Source organism: Oncorhynchus gorbuscha, linkage group LG13 (genome assembly GCF_021184085.1).
Source record: "Oncorhynchus gorbuscha isolate QuinsamMale2020 ecotype Even-year linkage group LG13, OgorEven_v1.0, whole genome shotgun sequence".
Classification (NCBI taxonomy): Eukaryota; Metazoa; Chordata; class Actinopteri; order Salmoniformes; family Salmonidae; genus Oncorhynchus; species Oncorhynchus gorbuscha.
Window position 1 is genome coordinate 90898053 of NC_060185.1, and position 23726 is coordinate 90921778.

The 23726-nt window shown below is 45.4% G+C and overlaps 1 protein-coding gene across 4 annotated transcripts in view; it reads right to left on the minus strand.

Annotated features, from left to right (window-relative positions):
- Positions 1 to 23726, minus strand: part of LOC123993692 (glutamate receptor 3-like) — a 313553-nt gene that overhangs the window by 35361 nt on the left and 254466 nt on the right. For all 4 annotated transcript variants that reach the window (XR_006831497.1, XM_046296096.1, XM_046296095.1 and 1 more), the window contains exons 10-12: positions 22114 to 22320; positions 3362 to 3741; positions 1302 to 1500 (exon numbers count right to left, since the gene is read on the minus strand). Coding sequence is in view for 3 of the 4 variants with exons in the window: in XM_046296096.1 (XP_046152052.1) it covers positions 1302 to 1500; positions 3362 to 3741; positions 22114 to 22320 (786 nt within the window). In the remaining variant the exon portion in view is untranslated. The remainder of the gene's footprint in view (positions 1 to 1301; positions 1501 to 3361; positions 3742 to 22113; positions 22321 to 23726) is intronic.

The window sequence follows — 23726 nt, forward strand, 5'->3', positions numbered from 1 at the left end:
CTTCTTGCAAGATGTCCACACTGTTTCAATTCACTTGCTCTAATACCCACTGTTGGCACGAGCTATATATTCCAGCATCACAGTGATGTGTTACAGTACATTGTAATCAAACTCCTCCACTCTGGCACAACGCGCTGTGTTGTATTGTATGTAGGCTGATAAGGGGATGGATGAACTCTCGGATGAGAATTTGGTTAATCATTTATAACTTAATTGGCTCGTCGGTCCCCCTCTGCCGGCAGATACCTGGCTTCCTTCCATCTCCTCTGTTTGGACTGGAGATCTTCAGCTCCAATTTACCATGCAGCCGCAGCCGGATAATTAGGTTTGGTGAGCTGACCCCTCTGAGTTACGGTAGGGCTGATGTGGACTCTCTGATTAGAACTCTGTTTCATCACCTAAGTGTGTGTGTGTGTGTGTGTGTGTGTGTGTGTGTGTGTGTGTGTGTGTGTGTGTGTGTGTGTGTGTGTGTGTGTGTGTGTGTGTGTGTGTGTGTGTGTGTGTGTGTGTGTGTGTGTGTGTGTGTGTGTGTGTGTGCGTGCGTGCGTGCGTGTGCGTGTGCGTTAGACACGTCATTAGCAATCAGACTTTCTGCTGATCAGACTAACTGTCTCAAAAGACCAAATTGCCACTGCTTAAAATCCCCATTCATGTGTCGTCACGTTTCAAGAAGCACTTTACACGCTCCTCCGCACCCCGACAGTTCTTATGATATGTTCTGTGGTTTTGACTGAAATACGGGATGGCTTTTGTCAGAGATACAGTGTTGACGATAGTAAATGGACGTGTACAGCTGTACTGCAGAGGTTTCAGGGACTTGGTTTCAGTTAAGAAAAAATTCTTATTTACAATAACGGCCTAGGAACAGTGGGTTAACTGCTTTGTTTAGGGGCAGAACAACAGATCTTTACCTTGTCGGCTCTGGGATTCAATCGAAGTAGCATTACGGTTACTGGCCCAAAGCTCTAACCACCGGGCTACCTGCCACCCAATGATATCAGACCAAAACACTCTCTTTTTTACAATGTATTCTGCCACAGAACTTGCTGATTGACCATTTGTACTAAAACTAGCCGACCAGCCAGTTGTACCGAGTTCCCAGCAGTAATTGCTGAAGGTCAAATCCTAACTTTCACTTAAGTCATGCATTGATGTCAATGGGAGAATAAGTGAAAATGTGACTTTAAGTGGATGATAGGATTGGCCCCTGAATGACTAGTTGACCTAGATGATCAACCCGGTGTACCAACTAGCTGATGGACCTGTTGTTAGCAACAGCATTCCGATGTTCCGTTACTCACCCTAAAGAACTCCTTGGTGGAACCGGCATCCAGAGTTCCGTAGGCGATCTCAGTCTGTTTAGCCAGGTCCTCAGCACTCTCTATGGGGGAGACCATCCTCTCCACTGTGAGGAAAGCAGCCAAGTTGGCCGTATAGGACGAGATGATGATGAGAGTGAAAAACCACCACACGCCTCCTACTATTCTCCCTGATAGGGACCTGAGAGACAGAGGTAGAGAGAGAGAGGTAGAGAGAGAGAGGTAGAGAGAGAGAGGTAGAGAGAGAGAGGTAGAGAGAGAGAGGTAGAGAGAGAGAGAGAGAGAGAGAGAGAGAGAGAGAGAGAGAGAGAGAGAGAGGTACAGAGAGGTAGAGAGAGAGAGAGAGAGAGAGAGAGAGGGGTAGAGAGAGGTAGAGAAAGAGAGGTAGAGAGAGAGAGAGAGGTAGAGAGGGGTAGAGAGAGACAGAGGTAGAGAGAGAGAGGTAGAGAGAGGTAGAGAGGAGAGAGAGAGATTTAACATTTTGTACATTTTTATTGTTTATTCCACTTTTGTTCATTATCTTCTTCACTTGCTCTGGCAATGTTAACATATGTTTCCCATGACGATAAAGCCCTTTAATTTGACGTTTTAATTGAATTGAATTGACAGAGAGGTAGAGCAAGAGAGAGGTAGAGAGAGGTAGAGAGAGGGGGTAGAGAGAGGGGGTAGAGAGAGGGGGGAGAGAGAGAGAGAGATGTAGAGGAGAGAGAGGTAGAGAGAGGGGGAGAGAGAGGTAGAGGAGAGATATATAGAGAGAGAGAGAGAGAGAGAGAGAGAGAGAGAGAGAGAGAGAGAGAGAGAGAGAGAGAGAGAGAGAGAGAGAGAGAGAGGCAGGAAGAGAGAGTGAGAGAGTGAGATAGATAAACAGAGAGAAACAAGGAAACAGAGAGAGGAGAAGACGGAGCATTAACAACACATTAGAGAGATGTGCCATTAGCAGAGCTTGTAAACCCACTGCACCTAATGCTACATACACAGCTCACTGGAACGTCGTCCTTTAAGCCCATAAAAACCTTGGTGAGCCTGGCTTTAAAAACCTAAAGCTGTGTCACTATATTACAATACAATTTTAAACTGTGAAACTACCCTGGAGTCCGGGAATATATCACACAACCACACAACAAGGTGCTGGACTGTAGATGTACAGTTTGCGCTACTGCACCAATGCACCTTGCCTGTTACAGTATGAATGACACAGCTCACTGGAACACAGTCTTTTACAGTGGCCTGTTACAGTATGACTGATACAGCTCACTGGAACACAGTCTTTTACAGTGGCCTGTTACAGTAGGACTGACACAGCTCACTAGTCTCTGACCCTATACACAGTATATCCAACAGTACATCCAACTTCAACTGATGTCATGTCATCCAGCTGAGTCATCACCAGTAGTGTATTCTAGGATCAGAAAGTGTATGGTCGACCTAACAAGGCCTATAGCATGAGGTCATGTGACCGTATAGACCCAAAGCCATAGCATAGAAGCATTGATCTTTTGGGCCATGGACATTATATGACCATTTCAGACACAAATGAGCCTAATAGCAGTAATACGTCTGTAATAAGTGCACTATCGGATAGTGAAGTGCGGAAGCGAAGAACGTAGTGTGTCAGAGAAAACTCATTGTATTAGGATGCTTGAACAACCCTCTGGCTGGTTGACCATAAAGATGGGCATGGGCATGATGTATAGCGTGGGAATAAAATAAAACTGGCACACAGACACATGTTTCCACTTGAGTCATTAAGCAGACACTCTTATGCAGGGCCACTAGGGGCAACAGTTACGCTGTTACACTGCCTCTGATTCCAAAGGTTGCATGTTCAAATCTAGGCATTGAACATTTGAAATCTGGAAGAACTTAGAAATGTAAACGATTGAGAAACATGGATGAACTCCTGATTCTGATTCAAGACGATGAGAGCTGGTAGTGTATTTCTACATCAGATCTACCCCATTATATTTCTACATCAGATCTACCCCATTATATTTCTACATCAGATCTACCCCATTGTATTTCTAGGTCAGCTTGTATCCTACCTGGGTGATATCTCACATCCTTGCTGCATGAAGGCTCCCAGAGAGAACCACAGAGAGTTGAAGATGCCAAAGTCGTTGGGAGGATCTGGAGGTGTCTGGGGGTCTTTGGTCTCATCCTGTTCATCCAGGTTCCACTCATAGGGGCTGAATGTGTCGCGGCTGACCAGGAACAGGACCACACTCACACCGATGTAGGCGAACACGATACACATCCAGATCTCATAGGCCAGCGGGTCCAGGAAGGAGAAGACACCTGGTTTAGACTTCTGGGGCTTCTTGATCATGATGGAGATGCCCAGAGACATGAAGGGCTTGGAGAAGTCGATCACCTCCTCACGGACCAGGGTTATGGTGAGAGGTGCCACAGCTATATCTGCTCTCTGAGAAACAGGGACACGTAGAGTGGGTTAGTTTGGTTCTGTCTCAGATATGGTTTTTAATCTAGATATTATGCATCATTTGAGGTAGAATTGAATAAAAATAAGTTTGATAAATAAAGGTCCTTACTTAACTTATAAACAGCATTTTTGAAATCTGGAAGTTTCTTAGAATGAACTTGATTCTGATTCCGATGAGAGCTGGTTGTGCTTTATAGTCTCAAAGCAAAACAACAACAAAACAAAACAACATGAAGGGAAAGGAAAAGCTTGTTCAGTCTGTACCACAGGATGGTTTTAATCAACACAACAACAACATCCAAGAAATATCCTATATAGAATGAATACAGTATGTGTGATCATGATGGAGATGCCCAGAGACTGAACTTGGAGAATGAATCACGGACCAGGGTTATGGTGAGAGGTACAGCTATATCTGCTCTCTGAGAAACAGGGACACGTGTAGAGTGGGTTAGTTTGGTTCTACTCAGATATGGTTTTTAATAGATATTATGCATATTTGTGTAGAATGTGAATACTAGTTTGATAAATAAAGAATAAATAAACAGTATGTGAATAGCATGTGTACTCAAAGCAAAACAACAACAAAACAAAACAATATAGAATGAAAATTCAGTCTGTACCACAGGATGGTTTTAATCAACACAACAACAACATCCAAGAAATATCCTATATAGAATGAATACAGTATGTGTAGCATGTGTACTACTATATATAATGAATACAGTATGTGTAGCATGTGTACTACTATATATAATGAATACAGTATGTGTAGCATGTGTACTACTATATAGAATGAATACAGTATGTGTAGCATGTGTACTACTATATAGAATGAATACAGTATGTGAACATGTGTACTACTATATATATAGAATGAATACAGTATGTGTAGCATGTGTACTACTATATAGAATGAATACAGTATGTGAAGCATGTGTACTACTATATAGAATGAATACAGTATGTGTAGCATGTGTACTAATATATAGAATGAATACAGTATGTGTAGCATGTGTACTACTATATAGAATGAATACAGTATGTGTAGCATGTGTACTACTATATAGAATGAATACAGTATGTGTAGCATGTGTACTACTATATAGAATGAATACAGTATGTGTAGCATGTGTACTACTATATAGAATGAATACAGTATGTGTAGCATGTGTACTACTATATAGAATGAATACAGTATGTGAAGCATGAGTACTACTATATAGAATGAATACAGTATGTGTAGCATGTGTACTACTATATAGAATAAATACAGTATGTGTAGCATGTGTACTACTATATAGAATGAATACAGTATGTGTAGCATGCGTACTACTATATATAATGAATACAGTATGTGTAGCATGTGTACTACTATATAGAATGAATACAGTATGTGTAGTATGTGTACTACTCTGAGTACAGAGTCTCAACACACACAAGAGATTAGAGAAGACAGCAGAGAGGGAGAAAAAGGCAAAAAAATATTTTCAAACATTTCATGTTCCCCCCCCCCCCCAAAAAAAAGATTTCTAGACACAGATTGGGCATAATTAGAAACACATAAATGGGTGTTTGTCAGATGTGAAATGATGTTGCACCCACATGGTGCAGTGTCTACCCCTGTCTAGTTAGTTTAAAGCTTTCTGAATGTGGGAGACTGATTGTGTCTAACCAGAGGGATGCTAAGAACAGGCTGGAAACTTTGCAGGAGTACAAATAATAACATACATTACCCAAATCCATTTCCATTTATCTTTGGTTTATGAAACTCACAGTGAATGTCAATACATCATAACATAATTTGCATATAAATAGCTAATTATAGGTAATAAGTTATTTATTTGTAAGGCAGAGGAAAGCAGGGGAAATATCCCCAAAACAAACATATTCCCTGTGTCCCAAACAGCAGCCTACTTCCTATGGGCCATGTCCAAAGTGGTGCACAGGTAGAGAATAGGGTGCCATTTGTGATGTGGGATGCAGCCAAGGCTTTTCAGGACAGATGAATAATAGTTGCTGGTCATCTTTCTGTAACACAACAGTAAATAACTACACCAGTGTAACTGTTATGTAGGTATGTCTAACAGAACAGCTCTGATTTAAATTACAGCCTTTAAAATGGTGGGAGAAACACAGTAACCCTAAGGCTGTGTGTGTAAACCATTCCACTTCAGCATCCCTCCCTGCCTCCCTCCCTCCCTCCCTCCCATCCTCCCTGTCTCCCTCCCATCCCTTCCTCCCTCCCATCCTCCCTGTCTCCCTCCCATCCCTCCCTCCCATCCTCCCTGTCTCCCATCCCTCCCTCCCTGTCTTCCTCCCTGCCTCCCTCCCTCCCATCCTCCCTGTCTCCCTCCCATCCTCCCTGTCTCCCTCCCATCCCTCCCTCCCATCCTCCCTGTCTCCCATCCCTCCCTCCCTGTCTCCCTCCCTGCCTCCCTCCCTCCCATCCTCCCTGTCTCCCTCCCATCCTCCCTGTCTCCCTCCCTGCCTCCCTCCCTCCCATCCTCCCTGTCTCCCTCCCATCCCTCCCTCCCTGTCTCCCTCCCTGCCTCCCTCCCTCCCATCCTCCCTGTCTCCCTCCCATCCTCCCTGTCTCCCTCCCTGCCTCCCTCCCTCCCATCCTCCCTGTCTCCCTCCCATCCCTCCCTCCCTGTCTACCTCCCTGCCTCCCTCCCTCCATCCCATCCCATTCACAACGCCTCCATGCCTGGAAGAGATGAGACAAACGCTTTTGTCATCTACATTATTTTAATCTCCCAAGCTCCCTTTCATCTTTTTCTCTTATTGTATGTCTTTCTTTCTCTCGTTCTTTCTGTCTCTTTCTTTCTGTCTCTTTCTTTCTGTCTCGTTCTTTCTGTCTCTTTCTCTCTTTCTTAATGTCTTTCTTTCTTTCCTCCCGATCATGGCTTGTTACCAAAACACATCCTTGAAAGTGGTGATGGCGCTTTTCTACTATTAAAACGATGGGCTTTCTTTCTTTGTTAAAAAAACAGCAGTATTCAGACACAAGTTAGTGCTGCAGCTTGGGTGGGTGTAGCATACGGCGCAATGAACCAATCAAACAACAGTGTTTGTTTCCAGGCAGTGACTCATGAAGGACAGGTGTTAACCCATTGTGTTTCTACAACAACAACAACAACTGTGTAGTAGAAGAAAAACGTGATAAAGCAACATGAGGAGAGAAGGGTCAAACGGTGGGGATATACACCAATATAACACAATAAGCAGAGCTACAACATAACCTCTTAATCCTAACGGTGTCCGTGGTAACGGTCAATCAATAGAGAAGAGAATACTCAGCCATAAAGAAATCAGAGCATCAGGGATGACCTTTGCAACACAACTAAGACAGCATTAGTTAACTGGTCAGAAGGTCACCCAGATTTAACTCAATCATTAGACTCTCCAGTTATAAATAAACTCAGTGACACACAGTGGATGATGACGGAGATAAATAACCACACTGAGACACAGTGGATGATGACGGAGATAAATAACCACACTGAGACACAGTGGATGATGACGGAGATAAATAACCACACAGAGACAATGTGGATGATGACAGAAATAAATAACCACACTGAGACACAGTGGATGATGACGGAGATAAATAACCACACTGAGACACGGTGGATGATGACAGACATAAATAAACACACTGAGACACAGTGGATGATGACAGACATAAATAACCACACTGAGACACAGTGGATGATGACAGACATAAATAACCACACTGAGACACAGTGGATGATGACAGACACAAATAACCACACTGAGACACGGTGGATGATGACGGAGATAAATAACCACACTGAGACACAGTGGATGATAACAGACATAAATAACCACATTGAGACACGGTGGATGATGACAGACACAAATAACCACACTGAGACACGGTGGATGATGACGGAGATAAATAACCACACAGAGACACTGTGGATGATGACAGAAATAAATAACCACACTGAGACACAGTGGATGATGACGGAGATAAATAACCACACTGAGACACGGTGGATGATGACAGACATAAATAACCACACTGAGACACAGTGGATGATGACGGAGATAAATAACCACACAGAGACAATGTGGATGATGACAGAAATAAATAACCACACTGAGACACGGTGGATGATGACAGACATAAATAAACACACTGAGACACAGTGGATGATGACAGACATAAATAACCACACTGAGACACAGTGGATGATGACAGACACAAATAACCACACTGAGACACGGTGGATGATGACGGAGATAAATAACCACACTGAGACACAGTGGATGATAGCAGACATAAATAACCACATTGAGACACGGTGGATGATGACAGACACAAATAACCACACTGAGACACGGTGGATGATGACGGAGATAAATAACCACACTGAGACACAGTGGATGATGACAGACATAAATAACCACACTGAGACACAGTGGATGATGACAGACACAAATAACCACACTGAGACACGGTGGATGATGACGGAGATAAATAACCACACTGAGACACAGTGGATGATAACAGACATAAATAACCACATTGAGACACGGTGGATGATGACAGACACAAATAACCACACTGAGACACGGTGGATGATGACGGAGATAAATAACCACACAGAGACACTGTGGATGATGACAGAAATAAATAACCACACTGAGACACAGTGGATGATGACGGAGATAAATAACCACACTGAGACACGGTGGATGATGACAGACATAAATAACCACACTGAGACACAGTGGATGATGACGGAGATAAATAACCACACAGAGACAATGTGGATGATGACAGAAATAAATAACCACACTGAGACACGGTGGATGATGACAGACATAAATAAACACACTGAGACACAGTGGATGATGACAGACATAAATAACCACACTGAGACACAGTGGATGATGACAGACACAAATAACCACACTGAGACACGGTGGATGATGACGGAGATAAATAACCACACTGAGACACAGTGGATGATAGCAGACATAAATAACCACATTGAGACACGGTGGATGATGACAGACACAAATAACCACACTGAGACACGGTGGATGATGACGGAGATAAATAACCACACTGAGACACGGTGGATGATGACAGACATAAATAACCACACTGACACACAGTGGATGATGACAGACATAAATAACCACACTGACACACAGTGGATGATGACAGACATAAATAACCACACTGAGACACGGTGGATGGACAGACGGGTGGATGGTGATTGGGCAGGGTGTTCTCTCTCCATCTGATGAGAGTGTGTGTGTGTGTGTGTGTGTGTGTGTGTGTGTGTGTGTGTGTGTGCGTGCGTGCGTGCGTGCGTGTGCGTGTGCGTGTGCGTGTGCGTGTGTGTGTGTGTGTGTGTGTGTGTGTGTGTGCGTGCGTGCGTGTGTGTGCGTGTGTGTGTGTGTGTGTGTTTCTCATTCAGAGGATAATTTCCCAGCGTTAGCGAGCTATACCAGGAAATGACTACATCCCAAATGGTACACCATTTGGGCTCCTTTCAAAAGTAGTGCACTACCCACAGGGCTGCTTTTGAAAGTAGTGCACTACGTTAGGGAACAGAGTACCATTTGAGATGTAGGCAATCTCTCCCGGCTGATGGTGGTAGAATTGAACAGATGAGGAAACCTAACCCTCATCCATTTTATATACAGCCCTCGGCCCTGCTCCTCCATCGTCGTCTCGGAGGGGCGGGAGTAAAGGCGAATCGTTTTGGAGGGTTTGAGGCATTTAACGGGGACTAGTGAGAAATGTAAAAGTGGGACTGAGCACACCAGAAGATACTGAGGTGAGAGGTCAGAGCCCGTATTCAGAAAGCTTCTCAGAGTAGGAGTGCCGGTTTAAGATCAATTTAGCCTTTTAGACCACAGTGAACACAGGCCCAAACCTACATCAGAGACAAGGGGCCCAAACCTACATCAGAGACAAGGGGCCCAAACCTACATCAGAGACAAGGTAACAAACCTACATCAGAGACAAGGAAACAAACATACATCAGAGACAAGGGGACCAAACCTACATCAGAGACAAGGAAACAAACCTACATCAGAGACAAGGGGCCCAAACCTACATCAGAGACAAGGGGACCAAACCTACATCAGAGACAAGGTAACAAACCTACATCAGAGACAAGGTAACAAACCTACATCAGAGACAAGGAAACAAACCTACATCAGAGACAAGGAAACAAACCTACATCAGAGACAAGGAAACAAACCTACATCAGAGACAAGGTAACAAACCTACATCAGAGACAAGGTAACAAACCTACATCAGAGACAAGGAAACAAACCTACATCAGAGACAAGGAAACAAACCTACATCAGAGACAAGGAAACAAACCTACATCAGAGACAAGGAAACAAACCTACATCAGAGACAAGGAAACAAACCTACATCAGAGACAAGGAAACAAACCTACATCAGAGACAAGGTAACAAACCTACATCAGAGACAAGAGACAAGGGGAAACAAACCTACATCAGAGACAAGGAAACAAACCTACATCAGAGACAAGAGACAAGGAAACAAACCTACATCAGAGACAAGGAAACAAACCTACATCAGAGACAAGGAAACAAACCTACATCAGAGACAAGGAAACAAACCTACATCAGAGACAAGGTAACAAACCTACATCAGAGACAAGGGGCCCAAACCTACATCAGAGACAAGGTAACAAACCTACATCAGAGACAAGGGGCCCAGACCTACATCAGAGACAAGGGGACCCAAACCTACATCAGAGACAAGGGGCCCAAACCTACATCAGAGACAAGGTAACAAACCTACATCAGAGACAAGAGGACCAAACCTACATCAGAGACAAGGGGCCCAAACCTACATCAGAGACAAGAGGACCAAACCTACATCAGAGACAAGGGGCCCAAACCTACATCAGAGACAAGGTAACAAACCTACATCAGAGACAAGGGGCCCAGACCTACATCAGAGACAAGAGGACCAAACCTACATCAGAGACAAGGGGCCCAAACCTACATCATCAGAGACAAGGGGCCCAGACCTACATCAGAGACAAGGGGACCCAAACCTACATCAGAGACAAGGGGATCCAAACCTACATCAGAGACAAGGGGCCCAAACCTACATCAGAGACAAGGGGCCCAAACCTACATCTGAGACAAGGGGCCCAAACCTACATCAGAGACAAGGGGACCCAAACCTACATCAGAGACAAGGGGACAAACCTACATCAGAGACAAGGGGCTGTCATGACGTTGGCCTGGGGGTAGGTTTATGACAGTCATAAATACCTCATCCCCCCTTTTTCTTCTCTCTACCCTACTGATGTTACATTTGTAAAATCCTTGGTTAACATAGAGATTCTGGGAACATCAGAAGTTGGGTGGAAATGAACTATATTCTGGTAATCCGAACAATTGAACATATGCAGTGGTACTTAATGAATATGATGTCAGTTCAGTTGTCATCTGAGACATCCTCATCAATGATAAAATGACATAATCTCTACAGTGGAGAGTCTACACATCAGAGTTATTGGATTCACATGGAATCGTTGTTCAATTCAAATCGTTGTTTGAAATTATTTGTGATGGGATGAAATGTGATTTTAGCTTCTAAAATGTGAGATTTGGGTTTTCATAAGGTAGGGCTCTGCTCAATCAGTGGCCCGCCCCTGTGAAGGGACATGGGCTATAAAACTTTTCAAATACGCCTTCTTCTTCCTTTCTATATAAAGCCTTGACGACAATATAACCTCCTGTTCCGAGGATGTGAGGACGACGGTCCGATGTCAGAATGGTTCAGATAATAACTACAGAACGAAGCCAACATCAATGTGAGCTTTGGTTGCGAATGGTATGAACTTTGAACCCTTATTCACTACAGAAGTGATACCTCCAAGCCGTTGAGTTAGCAACAGCAGCTGCAAACGCAGGTTAGGAAGGAACAGACAGAGTACCTGTTACGTTCCCCAGTTTATGTGTTGTAGTTTGTGTATTTGCATGTGTTTATTTCAGGAAATGACTTCCTGAAATCCCTCAAGCAGCTGATTGGTCGACTCCATGGCTAAGTGGAGAGCTGACCCCGCCCCCTCGTCAAGACACAGCTGTCTGCAATTACCCATTCCTTCAGAAGCTATATAAAAGCCAGTGTTCTGTTCAAGAGAAATTTTTCTGGGAGGTCATTGCAGAGATTTTGCTAGAGAGATTTTGATAGAGATTTTGCTAGAGATTTTGCTGGGAGTTCATTGCTGGGAGTTGGTATGTTTTGTGAGTTTGTTGCTCAGATAGAGCTTATTTGATGTCCTTTGTTTCTTAGTTTGTTTGTGAAATTGTTTAATATTCTGTTTAATTTGTTCCCAGGGGGGAAAGGGAAGGCACCTAGGGAGTGCTTAGGCAAGAGGCCAGCGGGCATACATATACCCGTAGCATATTCGCTGTCTAGGCACACTAGGTAAGACCTGGGCGGACCACCCCCTGTATTTTGGTTAGGGCACCAGGTGGTGCTAAATTAGGTAAGTAGTGGGTAGGCAGGTAAGATAGGAGAGGGGGGGCTTTGAGATTTACTTTCTTTGCTTTGGTTCCGTCCAGCCCCTTTTCCCCATATTACCGTGTAAAGGAATAAAGTCCTTGTAAACGGTACCACATTCTGTCTGTTGTCATTCTTACTCGCACCTACAGTCCAGACCTTTTTCACTTCACAGAAAGTTTAGTTGTAGCAGGGTGTCGTGTTCCCTCTTCATAGAGGCGTGCGTAACAGTACCATGTCTACCACATTACGACGTTACTACAACGTATTCAATTTACCAGGATAGACATTCTTCAAAGGACAAAGGACTTGGTTGGGCAACACGGCCTTCCATCTACTACCAACCTACCGAAGCGCAGCTCAGAGTAAATATTATTTACTCTATAATATTTAGAATGCATAAGATACTGTATTTATGATAGCACAGCTTCTTCCCTTTGTTCCTCAGTCTTCCCGCTCTTTCACTCAAACAAAGCCCCTTTTCTTTTGTGTAACCAGGTGTCATATCTGTTCCGCCCGCTAGGGGCGTTTTCCTTCATGACGTAATTTGTAATCAGGTTATGATTAATTACAGTATGTGTATATGTAATTTTGTGTGATTAGTTAGCTATTTAGTAAATAAATAATTAAACCCAATTTTGCATTGCTGATTCAACTTGTTAGCCAGGGTTCGTGCAGATAACCAAGAATTTACAACTTTCAGATGAGACTGAATTAAGGTGACAGTTAATATTGACTGCTATTGATGTAAAATATTACTAGGTCTTTAAGAGTTTATTCGGAAGATAACAGCTCTATAAATATTATTCCGTGGTGCCCCAACTCTCTAGTTGATTACATTTACTTGATTAGCTCAATCAGGTAATATTAATTACTGAGAAATTATTTTATAGAATAGCATGTCATATCACTTAATCTGGCATAGCCAAAGACACGACAGGGCCCAAACCTACATCAGAGGAAAGGGGGCACAAACCTACATCAAGACAAGGAAACAAACCTACATCAAGACAAGGAAACAAACCTACATCAAGACAAGGAAACAAACCTACATCAGAGGAAAGGGGGCACAAACCTACATCAAGATAAGGAAACAAACCTATATCAGAGTAAAGGGGGCACAAACCTACATCAAGACAAGGAAACAAACCTATATCAGAGTAAAGGGGGCACAAACCTACATCAAGACAAGGAAACAAACCTACATCAGAGGAAAGGGGGCCCAAACCTACATCAAGACAAGGAAACAAACCTATATCAGAGTAAAGGGGGCACAAACCTACATCAAGACAAGGAAACAAACCTATATCAGAGACAAGGGGCCCAAACCTACATCAAGACAAGGAAACAAACCTACATCAGAGGAAAGGGGGCACAAACCTACATCAAGACAAGGAAACAAACCTATATCAGAGTAAAGGGGGCACAAACCTACATCAGAGGAAAGGGGCACAAACCTACATCAAGACAAGGAAACAAACCTATATCAGAGTAAAGGGGGCCCAAACCTACATCAGAGGAAAGGGGGCACAAACCTACATCAAGACAAGGAAACAAACCTACATCAAGACAAGGAAACAAACCTACATCAAGACAAGGAAACAAACCTATATCAGAGTAAAGGTGTCATGTTTTGTCTTAGATTGTCTTGTCATTATGCTTTCCCTTCTGTTCGTTTCCCCCTGCTGGTCTTATTAGGTTCGTTCCCTTTTTCTATCCCTCTCTCTCCCCCTCCCTCTCTCTCCTCTCTCTATCGTTCCGTTCCTGCTCCCAGCTGTTCCTATTCCCCTAATCATCATTTAGTCTTCCCACACCTGTTCCTTATCTTTTCCCCTGATTAGAGTCCCTATTTCTTCCCTTGTTTTCCGTTCCTGTCCTGTCGGATCCTTGTCTATTGTTCACCGTGCTGTGTCTATGTATTGCCCTGTCGTGTCGTGTTTCCCTCAGATGCTGCGTGGTGAGCAGGTGTCTGAGTCTGCTACGTTCAAGTGCCTTCCCGAGGCAACCTGCAGTTCTTGATCAAGTCTCCAGTCTGTTCTCGTCATTACGAGTAGTATTATGCCTTTTGTTTGTAAAGTAACTTTACTGGATTAAAAACTCTGTTTTCGCCAAGTCGCTTTTGGGTCCTCATTCACCTGCATAACAGAAGGATCCGACCAAGGAATGGACCCAGCGACTACAGATGCTCGTAACACTGCCGTCGAGATCCAAGGAGCCATGCTCGGCAGACACGAGCAGGAATTGTCTGCTGCTCGCCATGCCGTGGAGAACCTGGCCGCTCAGGTTTCCGACCTCTCTGGACAGTTCCAGAGTCTTCGTCTCGTGCCACCTGTTACTTCCTGGCCTGCCGAGCCTCCGGAACCTAGGGTTAATAACCCACCTTGCTACTCCGGGCAGCCCACGGAGTGCCGCTCCTTTCTCACCCAGTGTGATATTGTGTTCTCTCTCCAACCCAACACATACTCTAGCGAGAGAGCTCGGGTTGCTTACGTCATTTCACTCCTTACTGGCCGGGCTCGAGAGTGGGGCACAGCTATCTGGGAGGCAAGGGCTGATTGTTCTAACAATTACCAGAACTTTAAAGAGGAGATGATTCGGGTTTTTGACCGTTCAGTTTTGGTAGGGAGGCTTCTAGGGCCCTGGCTTCCCTATGCCAAGGTGATCGATCCATAACGGATTACTCTATAGAGTTTCGCACTCTTGCTGCCTCTAGTGACTGGAACGAGCCGGCGCTGCTCGCTCGTTTTCTGGAGGGACTCCACGCAGTGGTCAAAGATGAGATTCTCTCTCGGGAGGTTCCTTCCAGTGTGGACTCTTTGATTGCTCTCGCCATCCGCATAGAACGACGGGTAGATCTTCGTCACCAAGCTTGTGGAAGAGAGCTCGCGTCAACGGTGTTTCCCTGCTCCGCATCGCAACCATCTCCCTCCTCTGGCTCAGAGACTGAGCCCATGCAGCTGGGAGGTATTCACATCTCGACCAAGGAGAGGGAACGGAGGATCACCAACCGCCTGTGCCTCTATTGCGGATTTGATGGACATTTTGTCAATTCATGTCCAGTAAAGGCCAGAGCTCATCAGTAAGCGGAGGGCTACTGGTGAGCGCTACTACTCAGGTCTCTTCATCTAGATCCTGTACTACTATGTCGGTCCATCTACGCTGGACCGGTTCGGGTGCTACATGCAGTGCCTTGATTGACTCTGGGGCTGAGGGTTGTTTCATGGACGAAGCATGGGCTCGGAAACATGACATTCCTTTCAGACAGTTAGACAAGCCTACGCCCATGTTTGCCTTAGATGGTAGTCATCTTCCCAGTATCAGATTTGAGACACTACCTTTAACTCTCACAGTATCTGGTAACCACAGTGAGACTATTTCTTTTTTGATTTTTCGTTCACCTTTTACACCTGTTGTTTTGGGTCATCCCTGGCTAGTATGTCATAATCCTTCTATTAATTGGTCTAGTAATTCTATCCTATCCTGGAACGTTTCTTGTCATGTGAAGTGTTTAATGTCTGCCATCCCTCCCATTTCTTCTGTCCCCACTTCTCAGGAGGAACCTGGCGATTTGACAGGAGTGCCGGAGGAATATCATGATCTGCGCACGGTCTTCAGTCGGTCCCGAGCCAACTCCCTTCCTCCTCACCGGTCGTATGATTGTAGTATTGATCTCCTTCCGGGGACCAATCCTCCTCGGGGTAGACTATACTCTCTGTCGGCTCCCGAACGTAAGGCTCTCGAGGATTATTTATCTGTGTCTCTTGACGCCGGTACCATAGTGCCTTCTTCCTCTCCGGCCGGGGCGGGGTTCTTTTTGTTAAGAAGAAGGACGGTACTCTGCGCCCCTGCGTGGATTATCGAGGGCTGAATGACATAACGGTTAAGAATCGTTATCCGCTTCCCCTTATGTCATCAGCCTTCGAGATTCTGCAGGGAGCCAGGTGCTTTACTAAGTTGGACCTTCGTAACGCTTACCATCTCGTGCGCATCAGAGAGGGGGACGAGTGGAAAACGGCGTTTAACACTCCGTTAGGGCATTTTGAGTACCGGGTTCTGCCGTTTGGTCTTGCCAATGCGCCAGCTGTTTTTCAGGCATTAGTTAATGATGTTCTGAGAGACATGCTGAACATCTTTGTTTTTGTCTATCTTGACGATATCCTGATTTTTTCACCGTCACTCGAGATTCATGTTCAGCACGTTCGACGTGTTCTACAGCGCCTTTTAGAGAATTGTCTCTACGTAAAGGCTGAGAAGTGCTCTTTTCTTGTCTCCTCCGTTACTTTTCTCGGTTCCGTTATTTCCGCTGAAGGCATTCAGATGGATTCCGCTAAGGTCCAAGCTGTCAGTGATTGGCCCGTTCCAAGGTCACGTGTCGAGTTGCAGCGCTTTTTAGGTTTCGCTAATTTCTATCGGCGTTTCATTCGTAATTTCGGTCAAGTTGCTGCCCCTCTCACAGCTCTTACTTCTGTCAAGACGTGTTTTAAGTGGTCCGGTTCCGCCCAGGGAGCTTTTGATCTTCTAAAAGAACGTTTTACGTCCGCTCCTATCCTCGTTACTCCTGACGTCACTAGACAATTCATTGTCGAGGTTGACGCTTCAGAGGTAGGCGTGGGAGCCATTCTATCCCAGCGCTTCCAGTCTGACGATAAGGTTCATCCTTGCGCTTATTTTTCTCATCGCCTGTCGCCATCTGAGCGCAACTATGATGTGGGTAACCGTGAACTGCTCGCCATCCGCTTAGCCCTAGGCGAATGGCGACAGTGGTTGGAGGGGGCGACCGTTCCTTTTGTCGTTTGGACAGACCATAAGAACCTTGAGTACATCCGTTCTGCCAAACGACTTAATGCCCGTCAAGCTCGTTGGGCGTTGTTTTTCGCTCGTTTCGAGTTTGTGATTTCTTACCGTCCGGGTAGCAAAAACACCAAGCCTGATGCCTTATCCCGTCTGTTTAGTTCTTCTGTGGCTTCTACTGATCCCGAGGGGATTCTTCCTTATGGGCGTGTTGTCGGGTTGACAGTCTGGGGAATTGAAAGACAGGTTAAGCAAGCACTCACGCACACTGCGTCGCCGCGCGCTTGTCCTAGTAACCTCCTTTTCGTTCCTGTTTCCACTCGTCTGGCTGTTCTTCAGTGGGCTCACTCTGCCAAGTTAGCTGGTCATCCCGGTGTTCGAGGCACTCTTGCGTCTATTCGCCAGCGCTTTTGGTGGCCGACTCAGGAGCGTGACACGCGCCGTTTCGTGGCTGCTTGTTCGGACTGCGCGCAGACTAAGTCGGGTAACTCTCCTCCTGCCGGTCGTCTCAGACCGCTCCCCATTCCTTCTCGACCATGGTCTCACATCGCCCTAGACTTCATTACCGGTCTGCCTTTGTCTGCGGGGAAGACTGTGATTCTTACGGTTGTCGATAGGTTCTCTAAGGCGGCACATTTCATTCCCCTCGCTAAACTTCCTTCCGCTAAGGAGACGGCACAAATCATCATCGAGAATGTGTTCAGAATTCATGGCCTCCCGTTAGACGCCGTTTCAGACAGAGGCCCGCAATTCACGTCACAGTTTTGGAGGGAGTTCTGTCGTTTGATTGGTGCGTCCGTCAGTCTCTCTTCCGGGTTTCATCCCCAGTCTAACGGTCAAGCAGAGAGGGCCAATCAGACGATTGGTCGCATACTACGCAGCCTTTCTTTCAGAAACCCTGCGTCTTGGGCAGAACAGCTCCCCTGGGCAGAATACGCTCACAACTCGCTTCCTTCGTCTGCTACCGGGTTATCTCCGTTTCAGAGTAGTCTGGGTTACCAGCCTCCTCTGTTCTCATCCCAGCTTGCCGAGTCCAGCGTTCCCTCCGCTCAAGCGTTTGTCCAACGTTGTGAGCGCACCTGGAGGAGGGTGAGGTCTGCACTTTGCCGTTACAGGGCACAGACTGTGAGAGCCGCCAATAAACGCAGGATTAAGAGTCCAAGGTATTGTTGCGGCCAGAGAGTGTGGCTTTCCACTCGCAACCTTCCTCTTACGACAGCTTCTCGTAAGTTGACTCCGCCGTTCATTGGTCCGTTCCGTGTCTCCCAGGTCGTCAATCCTGTCGCTGTGCGACTGCTTCTTCCGCGACATCTTCGTCGCGTCCATCCTGTCTTCCATGTCTCCTGTGTCAAGCCCTTTCTTCGCACCCCGTTCGTCTTCCCTCCCCCCTCCCGTCCTTGTCGAGAGCGCACCTATTTACAAGGTACGTAAGATCATGGACATGCGTTCTCGGGGACGGGGTCACCAATACTTAGTGGATTGGGAGGGTTACGGTCCTGAGGAGAGGAGTTGGGTTCCGTCTCGGGACGTGCTGGACCGTTCACTTATTGATGATTTCCTCCGTTGCCGCCAGGATTCCTCCTCGAGTGCGCCAGGAGGCGCTCGGTGAGTGGGGGGTACTGTCATGTTTTGTCTTAGATTGTCTTGTCATTATGCTTTCCCTTCTGTTCGTTTCCCCCTGCTGGTCTTATTAGGTTCGTTCCCTTTTTCTATCCCTCTCTCTCCCCTCCCTCTCTCTCCTCTCTCTATCGTTCCGTTCCTGCTCCCAGCTGTTCCTATTCCCTAATCATCATTTAGTCTTCCCACACCTGTTCCTTATCTTTTCCCCTGATTAGAGTCCCTATTTCTTCCCTTGTTTTCCGTTCCTGTCCTGTCGGATCCTTGTCTATTGTTCACCGTGCTGTGTCTATGTATTGCCCTGTCGTGTCGTGTTTCCCTCAGATGCTGCGTGGTGAGCAGGTGTCTGAGTCTGCTACGTTCAAGTGCCTTCCCGAGGCAAGCTGCAGTTCTTGATCAAGTCTCCAGTCTGTTCTCGTCATTACGAGTAGTATTATGCCTTTTGTTTGTAAAGTAACTTTACTGGATTAAAAACTCTGTTTTCGCCAAGTTGCTTTTGGGTCCTCATTCACCTGCATAACAAAAGGGGGCACAAACCTACATCAAGACAAGGAAACAAACCTATATCAGAGTAAAGGGGGCACAAACCTACATCAAGACAAGGAAACAAACCTACATCAGAGGAAAGGGGGCCCAAACCTACATCAAGACAAGGAAACAAACCTACATCAGAGGAAAGGGGGCACAAACCTACATCAAGACAAGGAAACAAACCTATATCAGAGTAAAGGGGGCCCAAACCTACATCAGAGGAAAGGGGGCACAAACCTACATCAAGACAAGGAAACAAACCTATATCAGAGTAAAGGGGGCCCAAACCTACATCAGAGGAAAGGGGGCACAAACCTACATCAAGACAAGGAAACAAACCTACATCAAGACAAGGAAACAAACCTACATCAGAGGAAAGGGGGCACAAACCTACATCAAGACAAGGAAACAAACCTACATCAAGACAAGGAAACAAACCTATATCAGAGGAAAGGGGCCCAAACCTACATCAAGACAAGGAAACAAACCTATATCAGAGACAAGGGGCCCAAACCTACATCAAGACAAGGAAACAAACCTACATCAAGACAAGGAAACAAACCTACATCAAGACAAGGAAACAAACCTACATCAAGACAAGGAAACAAACCTATATCAGAGGAAAGGGGGCACAAACCTACATCAAGACAAGGAAACAAACCTACATCAACACAAGGAAACAAACCTATATCAGAGGAAAGGGGGCACAAAACTACATCAAGACAAGGAAACAAACCTACATCAAGAAAGGAAACAAACCTATATCAGAGGAAAGGGGGCACAAACCTACATCAAGACAAGGAAACAAACCTACATCAAGACAAGGAAACAAACCTACATCAAGACAAGGAAACAAACCTATATCAGAGTAAAGGGGGCACAAACCTACATCAAGACAAGGAAACAAACCTACATCAGAGGAAAGGGGGCACAAACCTACATCAAGACAAGGAAACAAACCTATATCAGAGGAAAGGGGCCCAAACCTACATCAAGACAAGGAAACAAACCTATATCAGAGGAAAGGGGCCCAAACCTACATCAAGACAAGGAAACAAACCTACATCAAGACAAGGAAACAAACCTACATCAAGACAAGGAAACAAACCTACATCAAGACAAGGAAACAAACCTACATCAAGACAAGGAAACAAACCTATATCAGAGGAAAGGGGGCACAAACCTACATCAAGACAAGGAAACAAACCTACATCAACACAAGGAAACAAACCTATATCAGAGGAAAGGGGGCACAAAACTACATCAAGACAAGGAAACAAACCTACATCAAGACAAGGAAACAAACCTACATCAAGACAAGGAAACAAACCTACATCAGAGGAAAGGGGGCACAAACCTACATCAAGACAAGGAAACAAACCTACATCAAGACAAGGAAACAAACCTATATCAGAGACAAGGGGCCCAAACTTACAACAGAGACAAGGGGCCCAAACTTACATCAGAGACAAGGGGCCCAGACCTACATCAGAGACAAGGGGCCCAGACCTACATCAGAGCACCAGTTGTACTTTGTCAATAGGAGACTGTAACATAATCAAGGACTAAACACTGTAACATAATCAAAGAACACTGTAACATAATGACATTGTTAATAAGACATAACTTTTCTCTTTCAACTGCTGGTAGTAAATGTTTAAACAAATGTTGCGTCCCAAATGTAACTCTATTCACAAAAGATTGGGCACTATATAGAGCCCTATGGATCCTGGTCATTAGTAGTGTACTATATAGAGCCCTATGGATCCTGGTCATTAGTAGTGTACTATATAGAGCCCTATGGATCCTGGTCATTAGTAGTGTACTTTATAGAGCCCTATGAATCCTGGTCATTAGTAGTGTACTATATAGAGCCCTATGGATCCTGGTCATTAGTAGTGTACTATATAGAGCCCTATGGATCCTGGTCATTAGTAGTGTACTATATAGAGCCCTATGGATCCTGGTCATTAGTAGCGTACTATATAGAGCCCTATGGATCCTGGTCATTAGTAGCGCACTATATAGAGCCCTATGGATCCTGGTCATTAGTAGTGTACTATATAGAGCCCTATGGATCCTGGTCATTAGTAGTGTACTATATAGAGCCCTATGGATCCTGGTCATTAGTAGTGTACTATATAGAGCCCTATGGATCCTGGTCATTAGTAGCGCTATATAGAGCCCTATGGATCCTGGTCATTATAGAGAGCCCTATGGATCCTGGTCATTAGTAGCGCACTATATAGAGCCCTATGGATCCTGGTCATTAGTAGCGTACTATATAGAGCCCTATGGATCCTGGTCATTAGTAGCGCACTATATAGAGCCCTATGGATCCTGGTCATTAGTAGTAGAGCCCTATGGATCCTGGTCTATATAGAGCCCTATGGATCCTGGTCATTAGTAGTGTACTATATAGAGCCCTATGGATCCTGGTCATTAGTAGCATACTATATAGAGCCCTATGGATCCTGGTCATTAGTAGCATACTATATAGAGCCCTATGGATCCTGGTCATTAGTAGGGTACTATATAGAGTCCTATGGATCCTGGTCATTAGTAGTGTACTATATAGAGCCCTATGGATCCTGGTCATTAGTAGTGTACTATATAGAGACCTATGGATCCTGGTCATTAGTAGTGTACTATATAGAGCCCTATGGATCCTGGTCATTAGTAGTGTACTATATAGAGCCCTATGGATCCTGGTCATTAGTAGTGTACTATATAGAGCCCTATGGATCCTGGTCATTAGTAGTGCACTATATAGGGAATAAAATGCTATTTGGGATGCATCCTTTGGTGAAGTACCAATGAAGTACCAATGAACATCAGTGAGAGACTGAGAGACTGACTCCACTCACCCCATAGACCAGTTCCCCCACCATCCCGTTCCACGTCTTGGTGTCTGGATCCCGCGCACCGTACTTCCCGTCTGCTACTACTGACAGTTTGTATCTTATCCCCACATGTTTTGCAATTTCGGCAGCTAAATCGACACAGTAGCCTTCATATCTGTCATTCCCCTCCAGATTCATCTGGTGTTTCTTGTACATCACATAAGGGGCTTCCTGTTAATAGTCAGATCACACGCTGGTTTATTGTCACACACACACACACACACACACACACACACACACACACACACACACACACACACACACACACACACACACACACACACACACACACACACACACACACACACACACACACACACACACACACACACACACACACACACACACACACGCTCACCCCCCCCCTCCTCCCCCACAAACACAGTCCCATACCAGGAAGCAGCATCAACCAGCAGTCTCATGCAGGCATGCATGTGGAGATGACACACCACAGATGCATTGAAGTACATGCTGATAACAGCAGGATGACCAGCCAGGTAGGTGTTTTACCAAGCTGTGGTGGCCAGCGGACTCCCAGCCCTAATTCACCCAGCATCCTGTCTCTCAGCCTTGGGGAACCGTTGTGTGTGCATTTGTCTGTGTGTGTCTGCATGTGTGACAAACTAACAATCCAAGAGGCCCACAGGCTTCTCACAGTGACTGGCTAAGGTTACAATATGCCTTAATTAGAGATATGTGCTCTTCAACAGATGCTGGGTGGATTGGTAGGCTGGGTGTATTGGTAGGCTGGGTGTATTGGTAGGCTGGGTGTATTGGTAGGCTGGGTGTATTGTAAGGCTGGGTGTATTGGTAGGCTGGGTGGATTGGTAGGCTGGGTGTATTGGTAGGCTGGGTGGATTGGTAGGCTGGGTGTATTGGTAGGCTGGGTGTATTGGTATGCTGGGTGTATTGGTATGCTGGGTGTATTGGCATGCTGGGTGTATTGGTAGGCTGGGTGTATTGGTAGGCTGGGTGTATTGGTAGGCTGGGTGTATTGGTAGGCTGGGTGTATTGGTATGCTGGGTGTATTGGTAGGCTGGGTGTATTGGTAGGCTGGGTGTATTGGTATGCTGGGTGCATTGGTATGCTGGGTGTATTGGTATGCTGGGTGTATTGGTAGGCTGGGTGTATTGGTAGGCTGGGTGTATTGGTAGGCTGGGTGTATTGGTAGGCTGGGTGTATTGGTTGGCTGGGTGGATTGGTAGGCTGGGTGTATTGGTAGGCTGGGTGGATTGGTAGGCTGGGTGTGGGTTAGCTCACAGTGGGGATGGGGGTGGAGGTTCATAAAGTAAACGGCCGTGACTCGGATCAGGAAGTGTTGCTGTATTATTATCTCAACATAATCATCAACAAGCACGTTTCATCAATCAATGTGCAAAGGGAGAAGGCTTTAATAATAATCATTCCAAAAAACTAAAACAAAAGGGAGACATTTTCATTCTAATCCCAAAACTCAAATAAAAAATGACCTTGAAAGTTAATAAATAAATGTTTAAAACACCATCAGGACGAGGTGCTTTTTCCCCCTCCATTTTCAAACACTGGTGGTGGTGCAGCTAGCTTGTTGCTATGGTTTC